This window comes from Acipenser ruthenus, chromosome 5, assembly GCF_902713425.1.
Source record: "Acipenser ruthenus chromosome 5, fAciRut3.2 maternal haplotype, whole genome shotgun sequence".
Lineage (NCBI taxonomy): Eukaryota > Metazoa > Chordata > Actinopteri > Acipenseriformes > Acipenseridae > Acipenser > Acipenser ruthenus.
The window spans coordinates 64,621,414-64,640,447 of NC_081193.1; the positions used below are offsets into that span (position 1 = coordinate 64,621,414).

Sequence of the window (19,034 nt, forward strand, 5' to 3'; positions counted from 1 at the left end):
GTTTGTATTGTCATGTCTAAAAACTGTTTGTTTATTGTGATTAGATGGCTAACACGATCCGGAGCTGTCGCCAAAGGCCAGTACCAAACCAGACAACATCACTACACTTGTACTGTATTACAGAGAACTGTATTGCACCACGAGCACTAATTCACTCACTAACGGACTTGTGTATGTGTTTTGTGTTTCGTGTGGGTGTATAAAGAATGGGACTATTATTTCGGGACAAACCCGGGGATTATAAATAAAGTAATACACGCCACCGTATTACTTTGCATCATTTATTGTTTATGGTTTGTTTTGCCGACAGGCACCGGAATTACAAATCATTAAACACCCTTTCACCTGGATATCGTTGTCTGTCTGTTCCTTAAGCACTGCTGCATTGCCTTCACCTGCACACAATTACCCATTTTGCCACATGCATATTAAAAACAAACTTTTAGCATTAATACATTAGACATAAATATTAGGTTTTCTGTTCGATTCTTTTTTTCTTGCTATGCAGTTGGCATATGATACATACAACACTGACTGTTAACTACATTCAGAAATAAAATTACAATTTCAAGTGTTAACTCAAGGTTAATTAGTTTATTATTAGTATCATACTATTCACATGAAACAACAAAGACTGTGTTAACTTGTAGCGTTGCTGCATGACTCACTTAATACAAAAGATAAGCTATTTTATATCTCAACGGAGAGCTTACTTTGCTGGGAAATACTAGAGGAGACTCAAGTCAGACTTTTGTGTCTGACTGTGCAACAGTCTAAAAATGTAGTAGAAAATGACTGGCGTCAAGAACGTTTCTGTTTCATAAAGTTAAATGCAATGTTCTTGTACTAAGAATATGTATATATTAGGGCTGTTCCGATTAACAGATTAATCGGACCGATTAATCAACTAAATATTTGATTGCAGATAAAAATGACAATTTAATCGTGCATTCTGGGTAGACAGAGAAATGCATGCTGCTATTTAGGGAAGAGCTGGTTTGATGTGCGCTCTCTCTCTCCCTGAAAGTAGTAGCACACGGTGGTTGAGGTATGACACAGCCCGGTTTTTGGGATGGAACCACATAACAGTCTCATGTTTTGATTGGTCCTTGTCTGTCGGAGGAATATGATGTCATAGAGGAGAGAGCTAGATGTCATCTGAAAACCAAAGCGGCACAGAATTTGGGAAGTAGCCTGAGAACAGGGCAGTAAAACTGTGATTAAATTACATTAGAGATAAACGAATGTATCCTGTAACAAAACTGTAATTGTGGGCAGGATATATAATTACAATTAAAATAAATCACGCAAACGATTATAGATACATGCTATTTGAAAGAAAAAGTACATCACCACAGAAAGCCAATTTTTACATTCGTGCATAACATGATAATGTATATATTGTAATAGTCAACCATAGTTTGTTATATTAGTACAGCAAAATTATTATATTTTAATTGAAAGTGTCTGGAAAAGCAGGTCTATCTCTCTCGCTCCGATTACAATGTTAAAATGCCTCCAAGCTTTCCTACTCGTGTTGTCATATTCCTCTGACAGACAAGGACCAATCAAAATTCGAGACAGTTATGAGGATCCATCCCCAAAAAAACGGGCTTGTGTCATACCTCTCCTTGCCAATGTAGATGTATTTAAAAAATTGGATCAAATTGCGCAGTAAAATATGGGACTTACAGTTTTTTATTGTTAAAAAAGAATGTTCCGAAATACAAAAATCCAATCAGTCTACAACAAAAAACGTATCGGAATAGAATACAACAATTCGTTAATAACGTTTCATTAATAGTTATAACATTTCTGCACTTGCAGTAAAGTCACTTATGTGTCACCCTGTTGCCCATAGCCTGCCTAGGCAATTCAGATGCCAGCTTTGCTCATTGCACAAGAATTAGTATATACAGAAATAAAATCCTATTGTATGAAATGGCTAAGACATCTCATTTTTCAAACTTTGAGGTCTGAGAGTACATAAGTGCTTCGCTGGAAGGTGCTCCCATATGAGCTGCCAAATAAAATTAAAATGTTTTCATGCGGAACAAGAAGTTTTGACTCTATGTGCCATTCTGGAGAACAGACTTTGCTGCAGACTTGCCATAGCTTCCACAAGGAAGTTGTAAGGCGCTGTGGCAATGTGCCCCGCCCCTGTGTGCATATTATGTGTTGTATGTTGCGTGCGTGTGTAGATGTTGGTGTATAGATTGGTACACGGGATATAAACGGGTCTGTGTTTCACGTGTGATTTAAAAAGGTAGATTTGTATTTAGGCACGAGGAGGGCACAAATCACTTCACGTGCTGGTTAAATGTAATATGTGAGCACGGTGTTGCACAGAATTAATTCACGTGCTGGGATTCAAGTGAATAATTAATTAGTAATTGAATCCCAGCACAATAGTATATATAGACGCACATTTCTTTCAGTCGGGGTTGGGTGTTCGAGAGTGGAGAACGGGTGAGAGAGAAGGAGAACGTAAAGTAAAGGAAAATAATAATCTATAAGTGTTTGTACTCACCGTGTTTGTTTGTCTCTCCGTGCACCGTTTGTTAAGTGTTTAGTACATTTTGTTTGTCTGTTTATTTTGGCGCAAGTGCCGTGTCCAGTGTTTTTGTCTGTTTAAACCTTTTATTTTCTGTTCTGTTATTAAATGCTGAGCGAAAGCATTCGCTCAGCTTCACCAAACCCCAAATCTCTCTGTCTGTTTATTTCCTGCATCTGGTCTGACGCCACCCACTCCGGCTGTCTTTGTGACAGGCGCAGATTTAGGAATGGTTAAATATCAATTTAAAATAAGATTTGAATCAGTATAGTCCTGGCTATCCTTGGTGGCCCTACTACATCATATAGACAATGCTATGGCAAGTGTGTCCATGTCTTTGTCCTACATTTGCATATTTTACCTTGAACACTTTTTTATAAATTGTTTTTATAATACATGATCAAGTAATAAAGGTATAACTATAAGGCTGACAATGGTTTACAACAGGTGATGCATTATTATGAGTAAGAAGAGATGGAAAGACTTCTTACAGCTATTAAAGCTTCTTACAGCTATTCCCACCTCAATTTAATGAGCAGAAATATGTTCTCTAAAACCAAATAGCTTAATACAAAACATGACAGTTTGAATTTGGTGTATGACTCAAAACTCAAAACTTTACTTCTTTCTCTTAAATATATCTTATCAATTCATTCAGCATATAATTGTTTTCAGCCTTCAGAGAGAGGAGAAGTTCACTAGCTCAAAAGTGACACATATGAATCCTAACATAAGGTAATGGTATACACAAACTGGACCCATCATCGACACTTTTTCATCAAGTATATCAGTAACATACATCTGATGAAAAAGTTAATGACCATAATACATATCAACACTATGTACAGAATAGTATAGAAAAAGAATTACCAATGAAATGTTTAATCACAATTTGATAAGCAATTTTCTAGATATATGCAAAAATGTAAGTGTGATATTCAGGCAGATGGACGACCAAACAGACAGTCATGATGTCTGATAATACTTATTGTACAAGAAGCATATATCCCAAACAGATTTTTTGCAAATGATATAAGGGGATGAAATCCCTGATAACAGGAATATACTAGTGGAGACGGTCACACCACTCATTTTCATATATCTGAAAAAACCTTTATCTAGTTGTGATGAAACTTTGTATTAACATTATTTAGTAATTGGGAGTATCAGATTGTGGAGATTTATGGAGGGGTCCCTCTCTGTACATCTGTCTAGCTGTATCAGTCTGTATTGCATGCTGTAATTTTACTAAGGTCTTAAATACCACTTTCCTTAAATTGATAAATTGTTTCATGCCAAGGCATTCATATTCACTGAAAAGAAAAGAAAAAACATTCTGTAATCTCTGGAGCAAACACTGGTTTGTCCATAAAATAAATAACTAAATAAATAAAACACTAAATTGCAGTATATACAGTATTGTAATACTAAAAGAAACTACAAGTCTTTCTCAGTGTCTTCCACCAGAACAGTTGACTTACCAAGAAAGTTGGTTCAGTTGACTTGACCAGCAATAAAAATGTATTAACCTCAAGAGTATACCTCCAGCAGACCCTCAATGAAAGCAGACCAATGTTGATATGCTGTAGTACCACGGTCCAAGCACAGCAATAAATAACTAGCGTGGATTCTTTGTGTATGATACCAGTCTGTGCATTGTACGGCAACTACAACCAAGTTTCCAAAGAGATGATTTGTTTGTTTGTTCTCATGTTTTAGCACTGTTTAACCAGTCCTTAAATGTTATATGAATAGGGTGCCAAATAATGTTTTAGTTTTTTACATACATATTTATTGCTGTTGACATTTCTCAAGGTTTACAAAGTTTTATTGAAAGGATTAATTAACAGAGCTTTAAAAAAAAACACAATTCTTTACCTCTTGCCTGCATAACAACATTTACACTTATTTTTAATATTTTGTTTTTGCCGACTTCCCTTCAACTTGGGTAACGCCCATTTTTCTTTCACAATACTATAAATGAACTTCCTGTGTTACAATAAATAAGGCTCAACCTTGGCCTAAACCATGTGGAGTCAGGTGGATTAGTAAACAATGGTAAATAATATCAGAGATCTGGTCATGTAAACCATGCTTTGAGATTTAGAAAGTGGGCTTGCTTTAAGTAATCTGATCCAAGGATATGGATTACCCAAACATATTTTTCAGTCATGTTAGCTAGTGGGTGTGATTACCTGATCCAAAAGAATGAGCGCAAGCTATACAATTCTTTTTAGTGGATGGATGAACTGTTGTATTAAGAGTTTAACATCAAATAGTTTAATAAAAATTAGCCTGCAGCTATTGCGTGCACAGAGCAAGGAGGCAGGCAGCACAGAGAGGCTGCTTGCAGTCGCTGCAGGATGGCTCGCATGAGAGACAGACCCTGCAAGGGCTTGCAGAGAAAAGGCCCCATAAGCGAACGCTGGTGCATCTCTGCAACAGCGGTGACCTATTGTCAGGGGATTTAAGGAATTCAGGGTATTCGAGGGATGCACCTGGACTAAAAGAACTGACATAGGGCCAGGGCGTGCCACCAAGCTATTCTTTGTGGAAAACTCCCACTCTTACGTATTTGAGCAGCCTAAGCAGAGCACAAGGGTGTTCATTTGTCCTGTAAAAGGAAGTGATCACTCGTACTGTTTTGTCAGGCGTTATTTCATGGTCGTTTGTTTTTCGACTTTGTTGTTGGTAACTGTTTTTTTTCATTGCCCGACAGAAAAGCAGTTTCTGAATTCAGCGTGTAATAGAAATGAAAATGAAGGGAGTTGTGTTTTGGGTATTTGCGGTACTGTCTTTAACTCCGGGGCAAGGTATTTCCGGGGGTAAGTAAACAAAACTAGAACTACTAAGAGTGTTGCATGTACGTGGCCTCGGTACTGCTGTAACGTGTAATTTACCGGTTATTTTTTGTATGATCTCAGCGTCCCGTCAGTGTAATTCATTAATTGTAATGTTACGATTATTTTAATAACATTATTATCACAAATTAACATCAGCTTTCTTTGTATTTGTTTTTACAGTAAAGACCGTTGTAATTAAATAACTGTAGTATTACGATTATTTTAATTAAATCAGTTTCACAGGTTAACATCAGGTTCTTTTTCAATGAAGTATTTGTTTATACAGACTGTATCCATGGGTTGCGCATTGTCGTCTGAAATAAACATGCCATGTTCAGAACAGCTTGGGTGCAGTTCAGACTGCAGTATATTCGCACGATCACACTAATCGGGAATAGGAGCAGAAATATTTTCTACTTACTAAATATACTCGGCACCCAGCAGGTACTGTATATAAAATGCCCCAGAAAATGTTTGTTATACGCCTTTGTTTGAGTATTGTACATGAATAGAACAGGAGGTTAGATTATGTAGTGCAGATATTGTGGTATGGATTCTTCTCCCTGGGAGACTGGTCTTTTCCCTTATGCTGAGACTGGCCAAATTCAGCTTGACCGATTACGGTTCCAGCTCCAGTTTCTCACAACCAAGCTATAGTTTCTGTAATTAATCAATTCTCTAAAATTACCCATTTACGTTTGTATGTTAAATCAGCCGTTATTAAATATAGCTCAAAGTCCAATAAAAATCGTCTAAAATGGCAAAATCGTTTTGAAATGCCAGCTGTTTAATAGAGCAATATAATAAATAGTTTTGATTAAAAAAAAAAAAATAAAAAAATAAAAAATATATTTTTATTAATCCAGTTTATATAAACCATTAATCATTGTGAATTTTATGATTGGAATAATACAACTAACGTAATTTTAGTTGAGTCTTCAATAAATTACAATGAATATGTTTGAAATGTTTAGCTTAGAACATATCATTATTTAAAAGGTTGAACCAGGAAAGCAACATTATTAAAATGTCCTGCAGAATGACATGGTTACTATAATACTTACCATCACTTATTCTTAGTGTATCATTTTGGCCTATACCTACAATCATTCTATAACTTATAAATGTATCACATGGTGAATAGATATTACATTTTCCAAGCTTAGGAATCATGACTTTGTTTGCACTCAACAGAGATCACAAGAAATGGTAGCAGAGGTTATTTACACACTCCTGGGGTGTTTGAATTAAGATCTTAACTGTTAACTTCATCAATTTCACAAACTGAGAGAGATGAGACTTTGAGCAGCATATCATGTTCTATACTTTAGACCTGCTTAGATCAGGTCTAAAGATATGAGGTAATGAATTGCTTAAACAACCCATATGTACAGAAGAAAAGAGCAAATATTCCTACATGCAGTATCCATTTTGATATCAGGCTTCTTTATTTAAAAGTTGCATACATCTGAACCACATTAACACATACAATTTACTCAAATTCTCCTGCTAGAATTGTGAAACATGTGGTGTTTAGACAATTGTAAACGCATCTGATTTCTACAGCACACCAATAGACACATACAGCTTTTTAATTTTTTTTTTTTTAGCGTTACCTTGCTTACATCAAGCTTACATCAAGCTAGCAGCTGAGGAATATTAGCTTGAACTGAGACCCATCTAATTGAGATACAGTAGACTTGAAGAGACTTGCCATTCAAATATTAGTTGGAAGATGGATTTTTGAACTGCCAGTTCTACAGTAGCAAGTGATAAGAATTGTGCCATATTTGTGTTTGAGTGTTTTCACACTGGATGTAGGCTTCATTCTTTTTAGACAGGGTTTTTGGCAGGCCATTGAAATGTTTAAGTTATTCATGCCAAACCCATATTTTGGTTTGTGACATACTGTACCTGTATTCATTTTTCAGTTTGTGCAGTCTATTTAAAAATCTGTTCACAGCGGACGAGTGGCGAGCAATGCAAACTAGAGAAAAATAATAAAATCCATGGATAAAAATAGGAAGATTCAATAAGCGGATTTGGAAATGGATTGGTTTTATTTTTCTTCCCCCACTCGCTCAGTCGCTTTGTGACGGACCAGTCAGAACCAGGAGTCTTTCATGTGGAAACAGCCATGACTCCACCTTCTCTCTCTGTGGGACTGCTGAATTAAATGATCACATTGTTTTTACACATAAGGAGGAAGTCTGTTCAGGCCAGACAAGCGCAAAGCCAGGTAATGGCACAGTTAGAGAAAGCATGACTATTCCTCACTGTAACAGGGGTGTTCTGCTGAGAAACAAGAGAGGGTTTTATTAAAGCACAGGCAGTTGCAGTGGTTGGTGGCTGCCACTAGGGTACCAGCAATGGTAGCCCTAGTGCAGAAGGATACACAAACACAATATACATGACAATACAAAAATGCTAACCGAAATATAGTGAGAAAAAACAGCTATAAAACAAAAGGTGGCCAAGCTCGGGCAGTGCGCTGCTCTCATTAAAAGGGAGGTCCCGCACTCAGAACCTTCTCCCTATACAAACTATATTTTGGTGGGATTAAAATTCCCATAAATGAATCCCAGCTATACACCAGGATCCCGGTTAACACACGGTGGTCCTTGGTCTTGGTTCACATTCCCTGGATATCCACACAGCCATGAGTCTCCGCGCTAGTACACAAAGAACAGAACCGAAGAAAGAACACAATTCTGGCTTTCCAGGCAATTTAAACTTGCATTAGACAGGGAGGGAGGGCTAACCTCCCAGTCCTGCCATATCTAGCACATACTTTGTGTGACAAAATTAAACATTTTCATTTATAAATCAAACAAAAACACATTTTATTTATAAATCCCCACCACATATGCAGTATTCACACTGGCAGGACTCAGCCCTGCCACACTCACAATTGAAGAAGCAGAACCAGCTACAGAAATTTAATTAACTTGCTTGTTAACAGTTGAAAGCTAAGCTGTGACAACTTCTTGACGTCCCTTCCAGGTCAACGATAATTATTTTGTTATGACACTCAGTACAGATAATGGTCTCTATTAATAAAACATATGTGACTAGTAAATTTGTTTGTTTAAAGCACATAGATTTATGAAATAAAATGAAAATATAGCCACTGTCACATCCAGTAACATCGTGGGGTCCCAAGTGAATCCGGATTTGATAGGTTTTACTGTTATTCTATCACACTTAAAAAAAAAAAAAAAAAAAAAAATGTTTTGCCTAGTCATTGGTTGTGTGCTTACTGGCACAGTGCAATGCTACAGTAAAGCAGAAGCTGATGCTTTCGTCACGGGATGGGCAATTACACTTAGTTTGCTATCATTTTATATAAATATGGCTCTGACTTGCTGTTTCATGTGAACCGCTGATATCTCTGCTGTAGTTACAGCAATCCTGCTGTACAGCACTGTGTGTCATTGGATATGCCATAGTGATGATGAATGGCGTATGTATACGGCTGTGGCCAGAAGTTTTGCATCACCCCATAGAATTAACTAATTTTGCTTCATAAAGTCGAATGAAACCTGCTGAATAATTACGTTAACATATTGAATTACATACCACTTTGTTTTCCATATACTTAACGAAACTGACAAAAATGTGAAATACTATGCTATTATGGCTTCTGTTAGACTTTTGTGATATCAATTTGTAGTTTCTTTGATTACTTAATGTTAAATAAAATATCTAAATTATGTTCAAATATTTTATTTATTTATTTTTAAATTATGTCTCAATTAAAAAATTCTGTGTGATGCAAAACTTTTGGCCATAGCTGTACAATCTCCTTCTGAGAAAGACATGAGCAATCCATCATATTTAGTGTTGGAAACTTTTTTAAAAAGCATCAATTTGCTAGTTTTGGGACAAATATCTGAATGTTCGAACAAATATTTTTTGACATGTATTCGGATAAAAAAGTCAAATGTTTGTATTTGCTAGAATAGACAAAAATACCTTGCACTAATTTACCGCGACAGTTTAAAAAATGGCAAATGAAAAAGTGCTTTGTGTGTTATGTGAAATTAATATATATAATATATTAATCTAATAAATAATAACACAGGATCAACACAGCAGCTCTCAGCCTCTATTTAAAAGTTTTAGACAGCAAAAAGTAAACAAACCAGATTATGCACACACACGCATAGTGATCTCTGTGGAAAGCCATCTGTGCTACTTTAGGGCGAATCAGAATCTCACGGTACAAAAAAAGTAAGCATGTCATTCTGAAATGCCTCGCTTAAACAGTGCCTGTGTTTATTAAACATGTTTGTCCCAGCACTACAATTCACCCACAGTTGGTTTGAAAAATGTGTCTAAATTTGTGAGAAACTTGAATTATGTCAAATGGCAGTTGGCCATATGCCCTTCATACACAATAGTTTGATGCTTGTCTTCATCTCTTTTCATTCACATTATACTTGAAACTTAGCAAGGCAACCTGGCTGTATTGGAAAAGCAACAGAACACTAAGCTGAGATTTGTGTGTTAGAATAGGACAAAACTAACATCAAATGATCTTCAGTTGCTCTTTATTAAGTATTAACAATTATTTCATCGCTCTTTATTTTATCGCTCTTGTGACGATTATTGTACATTTGAACCAGGAAACGAATACATTTAAATAAAACCTATTTACAAGAATATCATTGCTACCAAGGTGAAAACCCTTTATCTTCAAATAACCATATAGTTTCCTTGTGTGATTTTGTGTGCTAAGGTGTTATAATCTCAGTGTTCCTTATTCACTTGATCAGCACTCAAGCAATCATTCTGTGCAGTTTGTATGTAAAAAATAATGTGTAAAAAAATAATGTAATTGTATGTAAAAATAATGTGATATCTTGTAACAATTGTAAGTTGTCCTGGATAAGGGTGCCTGCTAAGAAATAAATAATAATAATAATAATAATAATAATAATAATAATAATAATAATACTTTATTATAGTGCTGGGACAAGTATTTGAAGAAATGTTGCTTATTAGTCAAAAGTCACCACGAATGCCAAGAATATAATGTATACCTATATAAAAATAAAATAAAATAAACAAGAATAGTAACATAAATCCCCTACCTAGGCTGTACAGAATTTTAGCAAACTGTATAATGAGGTCAACTTTGCTGGTTCCTTTACTAATATATTTTAGTTATCATAACTTATGGTATAGAAGGTCAGAGACAAGTTTTATCATGTCAAATTAGTGAAGCTATTTGACTTAACCACAGTCGCATATGTTTTTAAATAATAATAATACCCTTCCAATCAGGTGAGACTAGTCAGTCCAGCCAGTTCTGACATGGCTGTCCTGCCTGCCTGTTCGAGGGGATCAAAAAAAATGTAAATCCCTGTTTTAAAACACAAATCGTATATTCAAATTATTTAAACAACCTAACCACATGCAATATACATTTTTACATGTGCAAGGTGGAAAGAATCTCCTAGGTTGCTCTTTAGTTAAATGGCAAAACATTCTTCATTGTGGTTCATGTCCAGTCCTTGCTTTTTCATTCAATTCAATGGGGTGAGATGCAAAATCATTACAAGTGCATCTGTATCTGTACATAAAGACAGAAGGGCAGACATCTCCTTTTATTCTCAGATTTTATTTTATGATAATCTTGTTGGAATGGAGTACTGTGGCCAAAGAGAGTAAGCCGACTGCCATACAGTGTCATAATAAATAAGATAAAACATAGAGCACCATGAAGCTGTAGATTCACCAAAGTTTGTTCACTAATCTGTACAGTACACGGTACATTAGGAACATACTGGTAATGTATTTTAATATAGTTCAAAGTTCATATTTAACTCCAGGGTACAGGACTTATGTTTCACTGTCAGTTTACTGTAAGGAAGGGGAGTGTGCTTGTGGAATGTATGTTGGTTAAGCGTCATCTTGTTACTCAAGTTATCGTAAAACTACATACAATACTGGGAAGCTGGCTGAAGTCTTTAAGGCAGATGTGTGTTCTGTGTCTGCAATCGCGAACTAGTGGTCTGATCTCAGACTTTAGAAGACCCAAGAATCAAGATTAAGCTTTCAGTACAACCAATGGCTTTATTTTTGTTCACAATCGTATTTTCAGTTAGCATTACAAGTGAAAGAATATCCAAATATTCTTCTGAATTTTAAAAGAAAAAACGTTCCGAGCATATTCATATTAAAGGCTTACAGTAGTATACATTTATCACAGGCATTTATTTAAAAAAAAATGTGTCTTATTTTTTTCAATTACTAATGTGGGTGTTTCTGGGAGCTCCTTATCTGTCTTTTGAAAGAACATTTGTTTTAAGCGTTCTGTCTGGCATTTTCATACTGTGGGCTAGTTTCTAAGCATTTGGCATTTTTCTAAGCATTTGACATTTGAGTGCAAAGTTTGCTCCACTTTTTTCGAGATGGAATAAAAAATTAATACTGTACTGTTTAAAAAAAAGAAGAAAGCAAGCTCATGATTATTTTTAGAGTGCTTATATCTACATCTTAATTGTTCTTTTTGGGTTTGGAGAAACTAACAGTTATCAGAAAATAATGTCTATTTTCTCACAGTACATATATACAAATATGGTAATCTTGTTGGATTGTGGCCAAAGAGAGTAAGCCGACTGCCATACAGTGTCATAATAAATAAGATAAAACACAGAACACCATGAAGCTGTAGATTCACCAAAGTTTGTTCACTAATCTGTACAGTACATGGTACATTAGGAACATACTGGTAATGTATTTTACATTAGGAACATACTGGTAATGTATTTTAATATAGTTCAAAGTTCATATTTAACTCCGGGTACAGGACTTATGTTTCACTGTCAGTTTACTGTAAGGAAGGGGAGTGTGCTTGTGGAATGTGTGTTGGTTAAGCGTCATCTTGTTACTCAAGTTATCGTAAAACTACATACGATACTGGGAAGCTGGCTAAAGTCTTTAAAGCAGGGGTGTGTTCTGTGTCTGCAATAGCGAACTAGTGGTCTGATCTCAGTCTCAATACAAACAATACTTTGTAATCCTGTGTACAGTGTTTTTGAATGATTTCTGCTTGTTCTGAATCTGAAGGAAAGTGGAGAGGAGGAGGGAGGAGGGGGTGGGGGGGGAGTGTTGAAACAATGTTGGTTGAAGTGTCCTGTTGTTAAGTTCAGTACTTTCCATTCTGTATATTATGGTTTTTTTTGTATTATTAATGAGAATATAGGTCAATAGCAGATGGAAAAAGTGTTTTAAACTTTACTCATTGTTAATGGCCTAAAAAGTAGGCCTATGCTGGGACAAATATTCAAATATTACTACAAGTATTTATTTACAATCTTACAATTTTAAAGCCTTACTATTGGCATAAAGCACTAAATGGCTTGGCACTAGATTACCTAAGATTGATTCTGCCCCATATAACCCTCTGCGAACTTTGTATTTTATCATTCTTATTAATTTCCTGTTTTCTTCAATTGTTTAATGTTGATTTGTTTATTGAATATATTTATTGATATTGTTGTTTTAGTATTATTTATTGTTACTTTGTCATTTTTACTACTTCTTGATATTGCGTACTTCTTTCTATTTCAACCAACATGAAAAGCGCTTTGAGATACTGTGGTATGAAAGGTGCTTTATAAATAAAGTAAATTAAAATGTAAATAAATTAGATGTATTCAGAGGTAGAAATTGAGATGTGTGTGTGTGTGTTTTGGGCTTACCCACCGGTATTCATAAAAGCTTTCATAAAATCTTTTAAGGACAGTTTTTTTCTAAAGGTTCCATAGTGTATAAAAAGGTGCCATAAAATAAAAAGGTGGCTTAATTTTCCCCCACAGACAGAGGTGTCTGTTGTCCGTATGTCCAGCTTTAGAGATTTGCATATATTTAGAGAATCACTATATAACAATATATTCATTCTATACACATTCTTTACCAATATTTGAAAGTGACTGCGGTTTGGAAAGTTTAAAGTCACACATTTGAAAGCAAGTGTGAAAATAATTTGCTGCTGGTTCCAAATGTGTGAAATCAAAACCACAAATTCAAAATGCTTACACTGATCTTTATACTTGAGTCAGAAAGACAATCCAATATCAATTAAAATGCCTGTCAACCTGCTTAAGATTTGTTTATATACAGTAATGCTCAAAAGTGTTGATTTGATCCCCCTTTGTTTCAGATAACCAATCAATCACTTGGCTTCAAGAACGTGTTTTAAATGTATGTTTATAAATGTTTGTTGACAACCACTAATCAAGTTGATAGTGTTTTTCTCACCCATGCTTTGTTGTGTCAGGCCTGCACTCAATCTCCCAACATAGAAGATTTTAAAACTGAAAGCTCTTTTTATTTTGACTAATTATAATATAATAGAGTGATAAAAAGCCAGGGCTCCAAGACTGCAACTGAAATGGTAGCAAAAGCGAAAAAGAAAATGTGTGGTTATGTGCCATTGTCGCCTGTAACCCCAAAAATGCTGCCTCTTCCTTTAAGAACATGTGTCAGCATTTGAGTGCTCTATGATGTCTGTCTGTAAAATAATAATAATAATAATAATAATAATAATAATAATAATTATAATAATAAAAGCTGACATATCACTTGTTTTAAACTGAAGTGCAAGAAGATCGATAACAATCTGATCGAATACAAATGTCTGGAAGGCCAGAGGTGCTGTATTAACACGAGCAGAAAATGAAATTTGGTAACCCACGTGGTATAGGCCCCAGTCAAGGCTGGCCTATGCCCTTGAATTATCAGACGCAGACACGGAAACTGCAGTTTAGCGCTGTCACACACTTTTATTATTAAACAAATAAACAAAGCACAGGAACAAAATTGTGGTCCAGTGGTTAAAGAAAAGGGCTTCGTACCAGGAGGTTCTAGGTTCTGATCAGACCCCTGTATTTTTGAACCTTCCGAGCAATACCACAGTTCACAAAAAGGGAGAAAAACAGGTGTGAGTAATCACGACTGGAAATGAGAAGCAGCGCATAACTGTAACGCTCTGTGTGATAGCAGATGGCCGCAAGCTGCCTCCATATGTTGTTTTCTTGCGTAATTGAGGTTGTATCTTTGAAAATACATCTTTATTTGATATTTTATTTTTTCCTCAAATTGAGGGTGGAACATTTGGGCTGCATCTTAAATTCGAAGAAATACTTTTTTTTTTAATATACTTACTTTACAGTAATCTTGTTTTAGCTTGTGTGAATAGTGAAGTTCTCCTTCAAGTTGGATTGAAACCATTTCCTTTCTGGTGTTCGCATGTCACCACAATTTCGTAATGGTGAGCGATGACATTTGCGGTTTGCATAATGTGCTAACACTAGAATGGTGCTTCCTGTGTTCCTGAGAGTAAATGCAGCCCCAACAAATACAGTGAGTAAAGTAACACTTAAACCCACCAACATGCAGCTGATGCATCTGTTATTAAGCAATCGATATACAGTGTTCTAATAATCACAGTTCAAGAGGAAGGATGTGAGTTTTAAATAAGACACCTGACCTGGGTTCCAAAAAGGCAAACCAGCACAGCAACTGATATGCATCCCCTTGTGTGGTGCAGCAGTAAGAGCTAGTTGCACTAAAATAGCAAACTACATACATACTAACAAGTAGGCTTTTATTCTGAGATTTTGTAACATCAACAATTGTACTGTATAATTAGAAATGATGTCATGATTTTATAGACACTGAAAAGGAAGACTTGTTTATGCATTTATCTACTGGACTAATCTAAGAATACAGTTTTGAATGTTACTTTCCAGTATTTGCTACGGTTCTTCTCATTTAAATTTCCAGAAACATACCACAAACACACTGCTGCCTTAGCAATTTCAAAACTACTTGAAAAAATGGGCTTATGCTCTTATGACTATTAGGATAGTCCCAGATGAAAAAAACAAAACCATAGAAGGATGTCTACCACAATTTCTGATTTCTTCACTTTAACCAAACTCTACCCATCCTATTATAGATACACAAAGTGCAAAATATGGTATGTAACAAAGGCATTTTTCAGAACAGAATTCTTTCTAATGTATTATCCAGTTAGTACCACATTTGAAGTCTAATTTTATTAGGACTATTTAGAAACACAATACATTCTAGGCATTTGTGGGTGACTACTTAAAAGATGTTTGTGATTTGTTAAAGTTGTTTGTAATTTGCTCAAAGTACATAGAGCTAAAACAGTAATTTCAGTAAATCTTTCCTCATACCGGTATGGATTTCCATCACATTTTCTATTATTAGGGCAGCAGTGTGGAGTAGTGGTTAGGGCTCTGGACTCTTGACCGGAGGGTCGTGGGTTCAATCCCCAGTGGGGGACACTGCTGTTGTACCCTTGAGCAAGGTACTTTACCTAGATTGCTTCAGTAAAAACCCAACTGTATAAATGGGTAATTGTATGTAAAAATAATGTGATATCTTGTAACAATTGTAAGTCGCCCTGGATAAGGGCGTCTGCTAAGAAATAAATAATAATAATAATAATATTATAAAAGACACACACTTAAAATGGACGTAGCTAACAAACAAATTCCTTTAGTCTTACAGGTTGTGTCTCAAATGTCCAGTTTGAAAGAAACACATGTATAGTAAACTTGTATTTTTATAATTTAATAGTTTTTGTTAAATATGATATCCAGTATGATATACAGTGCCTTGCGAAAGTATTCGGCCCCCTTGAACTTTGCAACCTTTTGCCACATTTCAGGCTTCAAACATAAAGATATGAAACTGTAATTTTTTGTGAAGAATCAACAAGAAGTGGGATACAATCATGAAGTGGAACAAAATTTATTGGATATTTCAAACTTTTTTAACAAATAAAAAACTGAAAAATTGGGCGTGCAAAATTATTCAGCCCCTTTACTTTCAGTGCAGCAAACTCTCTCCAGAAGTTCAGTGAGGATCTCTGAATGATCCAATGTTGACCTAAATGACTAATGATGATAAATAGAATCCACCTGTGTGTAATCAAGTCTCCGTATAAATGCACCTGCACTGTGATAGTCTCAGAGGTCCGTTTAAAGCGCAGAGAGCATCATGAAGAACAAGGAACACACCAGGCAGGTCCGAGATACTGTTGTGGAGAAGTTTAAAGCCGGATTTGGATACAAAAAGATTTCCCAAGCTTTAAACATCCCAAGGAGCACTGTGCAAGCGATAATATTGAAATGGAAGGAGTATCAGACCACTGCAAATCTACCAAGACCTGGCCATCCCTCTAAACTTTCAGCTCATACAAGGAGAAGACTGATCAGAGATGCAGCCAAGAGGCCCATGATCACTCTGGATGAACTGCAGAGATCTACAGCTGAGGTGGGAGACTCTGTCCATAGGACAACAATCAGTCGTATACTGCACAAATCTGGCCTTTATGGAAGAGTGGCAAGAAGAAAGCCATTTCTTAAAGATATCCATAAAAAGTGTCGTTTACAGTTTGCCACAAGCCACCTGGGAGACACACCAAACATGTGGAAGAAGGTGCTCTGGTCAGATGAAACCAAAATCGAACTTTTTGGCAACAATGCAAAACGTTATGTTTGGCGTAAAAGCAACACAGCTCATCACCCTGAACACACCATCCCCACTGTCAAACATGGTGGTGGCAGCATCATGGTTTGGGCCTGCTTTTCTTCAGCAGGGACAGGGAAGATGGTTAAAATTGATGGGAAGATGGATGGAGCCAAATACAGGACCATTCTGGAAGAAAACCTGATGGAGTCTGCAAAAGACCTGAGACTGGGACGGAGATTTGTCTTCCAACAAGACAATGATCCAAAACATAAAGCAAAATCTACAATGGAATGGTTCACAAATAAACATATCCAGGTGTTAGAATGGCCAAGTCAAAGTCCAGACCTGAATCCAATCGAGAATCTGTGGAAAGAACTGAAAACTGCTGTTCACAAATGCTCTCCATCCAACCTCACTGAGCTCGAGCTATTTTGCAAGGAGGAATGGGCAAAAATTTCAGTCTCTCGATGTGCAAAACTGATAGAGACATACCCCAAGCGACTTACAGCTGTAATCGCAGCAAAAGGTGGCGCTACAAAGTATTAACTTAAGGGGGCTGAATAATTTTGCACGCCCAATTTTTCAGTTTTTTATTTGTTAAAAAAGTTTGAAATATCCAATAAATTTCGTTCCACTTCATGATTGTGTCCCACTTGTTGTTGATTCTTCACAAAAAATTACAGTTTCATATCTTTATGTTTGAAGCCTGAAATGTGGCAAAAGGTTGCAAAGTTCAAGGGGGCCGAATACTTTCGCAAGGCACTGTAGTACAATTGGTTCAAGAAATCTCTCTCGTCAATGGCTTCTTTAGCCAACAAGCAGCTTCCCCAACTGACTGACATGCTTTTAGCCAGTAACATGCTTTGACCCAGAAGACACTGCTGAGGTGAAATGACACAGGAAGTGCAAGTGAATAACCTGAGAATAAGGCATAGAAACAGAGCTCTTACTTTTACCTTACAGAATAAGTAGCGGAGTTCCGAAAAATATAGCGTTACACGTCCACACATATTAAAATCATTTAAATAGCGTACATGTAATTTGTCTTTTCATTGTTAACATCCTGACAACTTTTTACACTTATAACTTTAAAGTCTGTTTCAAAGCTCTTTTCAAAGTGGCCGCTGTAGTGCACTGATAGTGTAAGGATTATTGCCCACATTGTCAAACAGGAAACACAGCAATACCGGTCCATGATGTGGTACGGCACAGAAAAGCCAGAGCACTTGTTATGTTGTTGTTTTTTTTTTTTATCCCTCTTCCTGCAGTGATTTAGGCCCTGTCCACACTATGCCTTTAAACCGTATTAGTTGCATTTAAACCGGCTTAAAAGTGCTAAATACGGTTTGCGTCCACACTACACAGCATTTAATACCGTACTCGAGACCACCTCAGGAGGTAGTCTCGAGTCCGGTTCTAATTAGATCGCATCAGGTAGTGCAGTTTATCAGAAGTGTGGACGCTGTAATACCAAACTACATTTTTTTGTGTATACTCCAATATCCCAAAATGCTTTGTGGTATGTTTGGTGAAATACACAGAGCAGACGCCTGAAGGACTTGCTATCAGTGTACACTCCGCACTAGGTAATCATTTTTATGCTTCAGGACATCTCTGTTAAACTAGTGGGGAAAATAACAAAAACACAACGTTAAATTAGGCGACTGCAAAAATGAAATGCGAGTTAAAAGTAGGATCGGGGATGAACAAATCACGTAATTTGTCAGCTCTGTTTGAAATAAAATTAAGAGGACCAGAATTAGGCTCAGGCAAGATATGAAGGTAAAAACAAAGATTGTTTTGTAATTAACAGCTTTTTCTGAGTTTAATTATAAAACAGAATCAACTCAATTTGTTTAAAGGGACTTCACCTGATTAAAAATAAAACCTGAAAACTTGAGCCCTACTTGTGTGTGTGTGTGTGTGTGTGTGTGTTCGGATTTACTTTTTCCACAATACTTGTTATATTTCTTTTTAGCAATATGGACCTCTGTTAATATGAGGCATAACACATTATTTTAAAATAAAATACAGTGCATGGTGGGATACTATCGTATTAATTTCCACGGTTCGTTGCGCTGCTGGGAATTGTAACTGAACTATTCTAATGGTGTATG

The 19,034-nt window shown here is 36.1% G+C and overlaps 1 protein-coding gene across 2 annotated transcripts in view; it reads left to right on the forward strand.

The window, feature by feature from the left end:
* Positions 1–4,567: 4,567 nt before the first annotated feature.
* Positions 4,568–19,034, forward strand: part of LOC117402856 (interferon gamma receptor 1-like) — a 32,518-nt gene continuing 18,051 nt past the window's right edge. Inside the window, exons 1-2 of one of the 2 annotated variants that reach the window (XM_059024378.1) lie at positions 4,568–4,612; positions 5,274–5,379. In XM_059024378.1, the coding sequence (XP_058880361.1) occupies positions 5,307–5,379 (73 nt within the window). In that variant the 5' untranslated portion in view covers positions 4,568–4,612; positions 5,274–5,306. Of the gene's footprint in view, positions 4,613–4,900; positions 5,380–19,034 lie in introns of those variants that run through there. The other variant, XM_034004436.3, reaches the window with a different exon arrangement.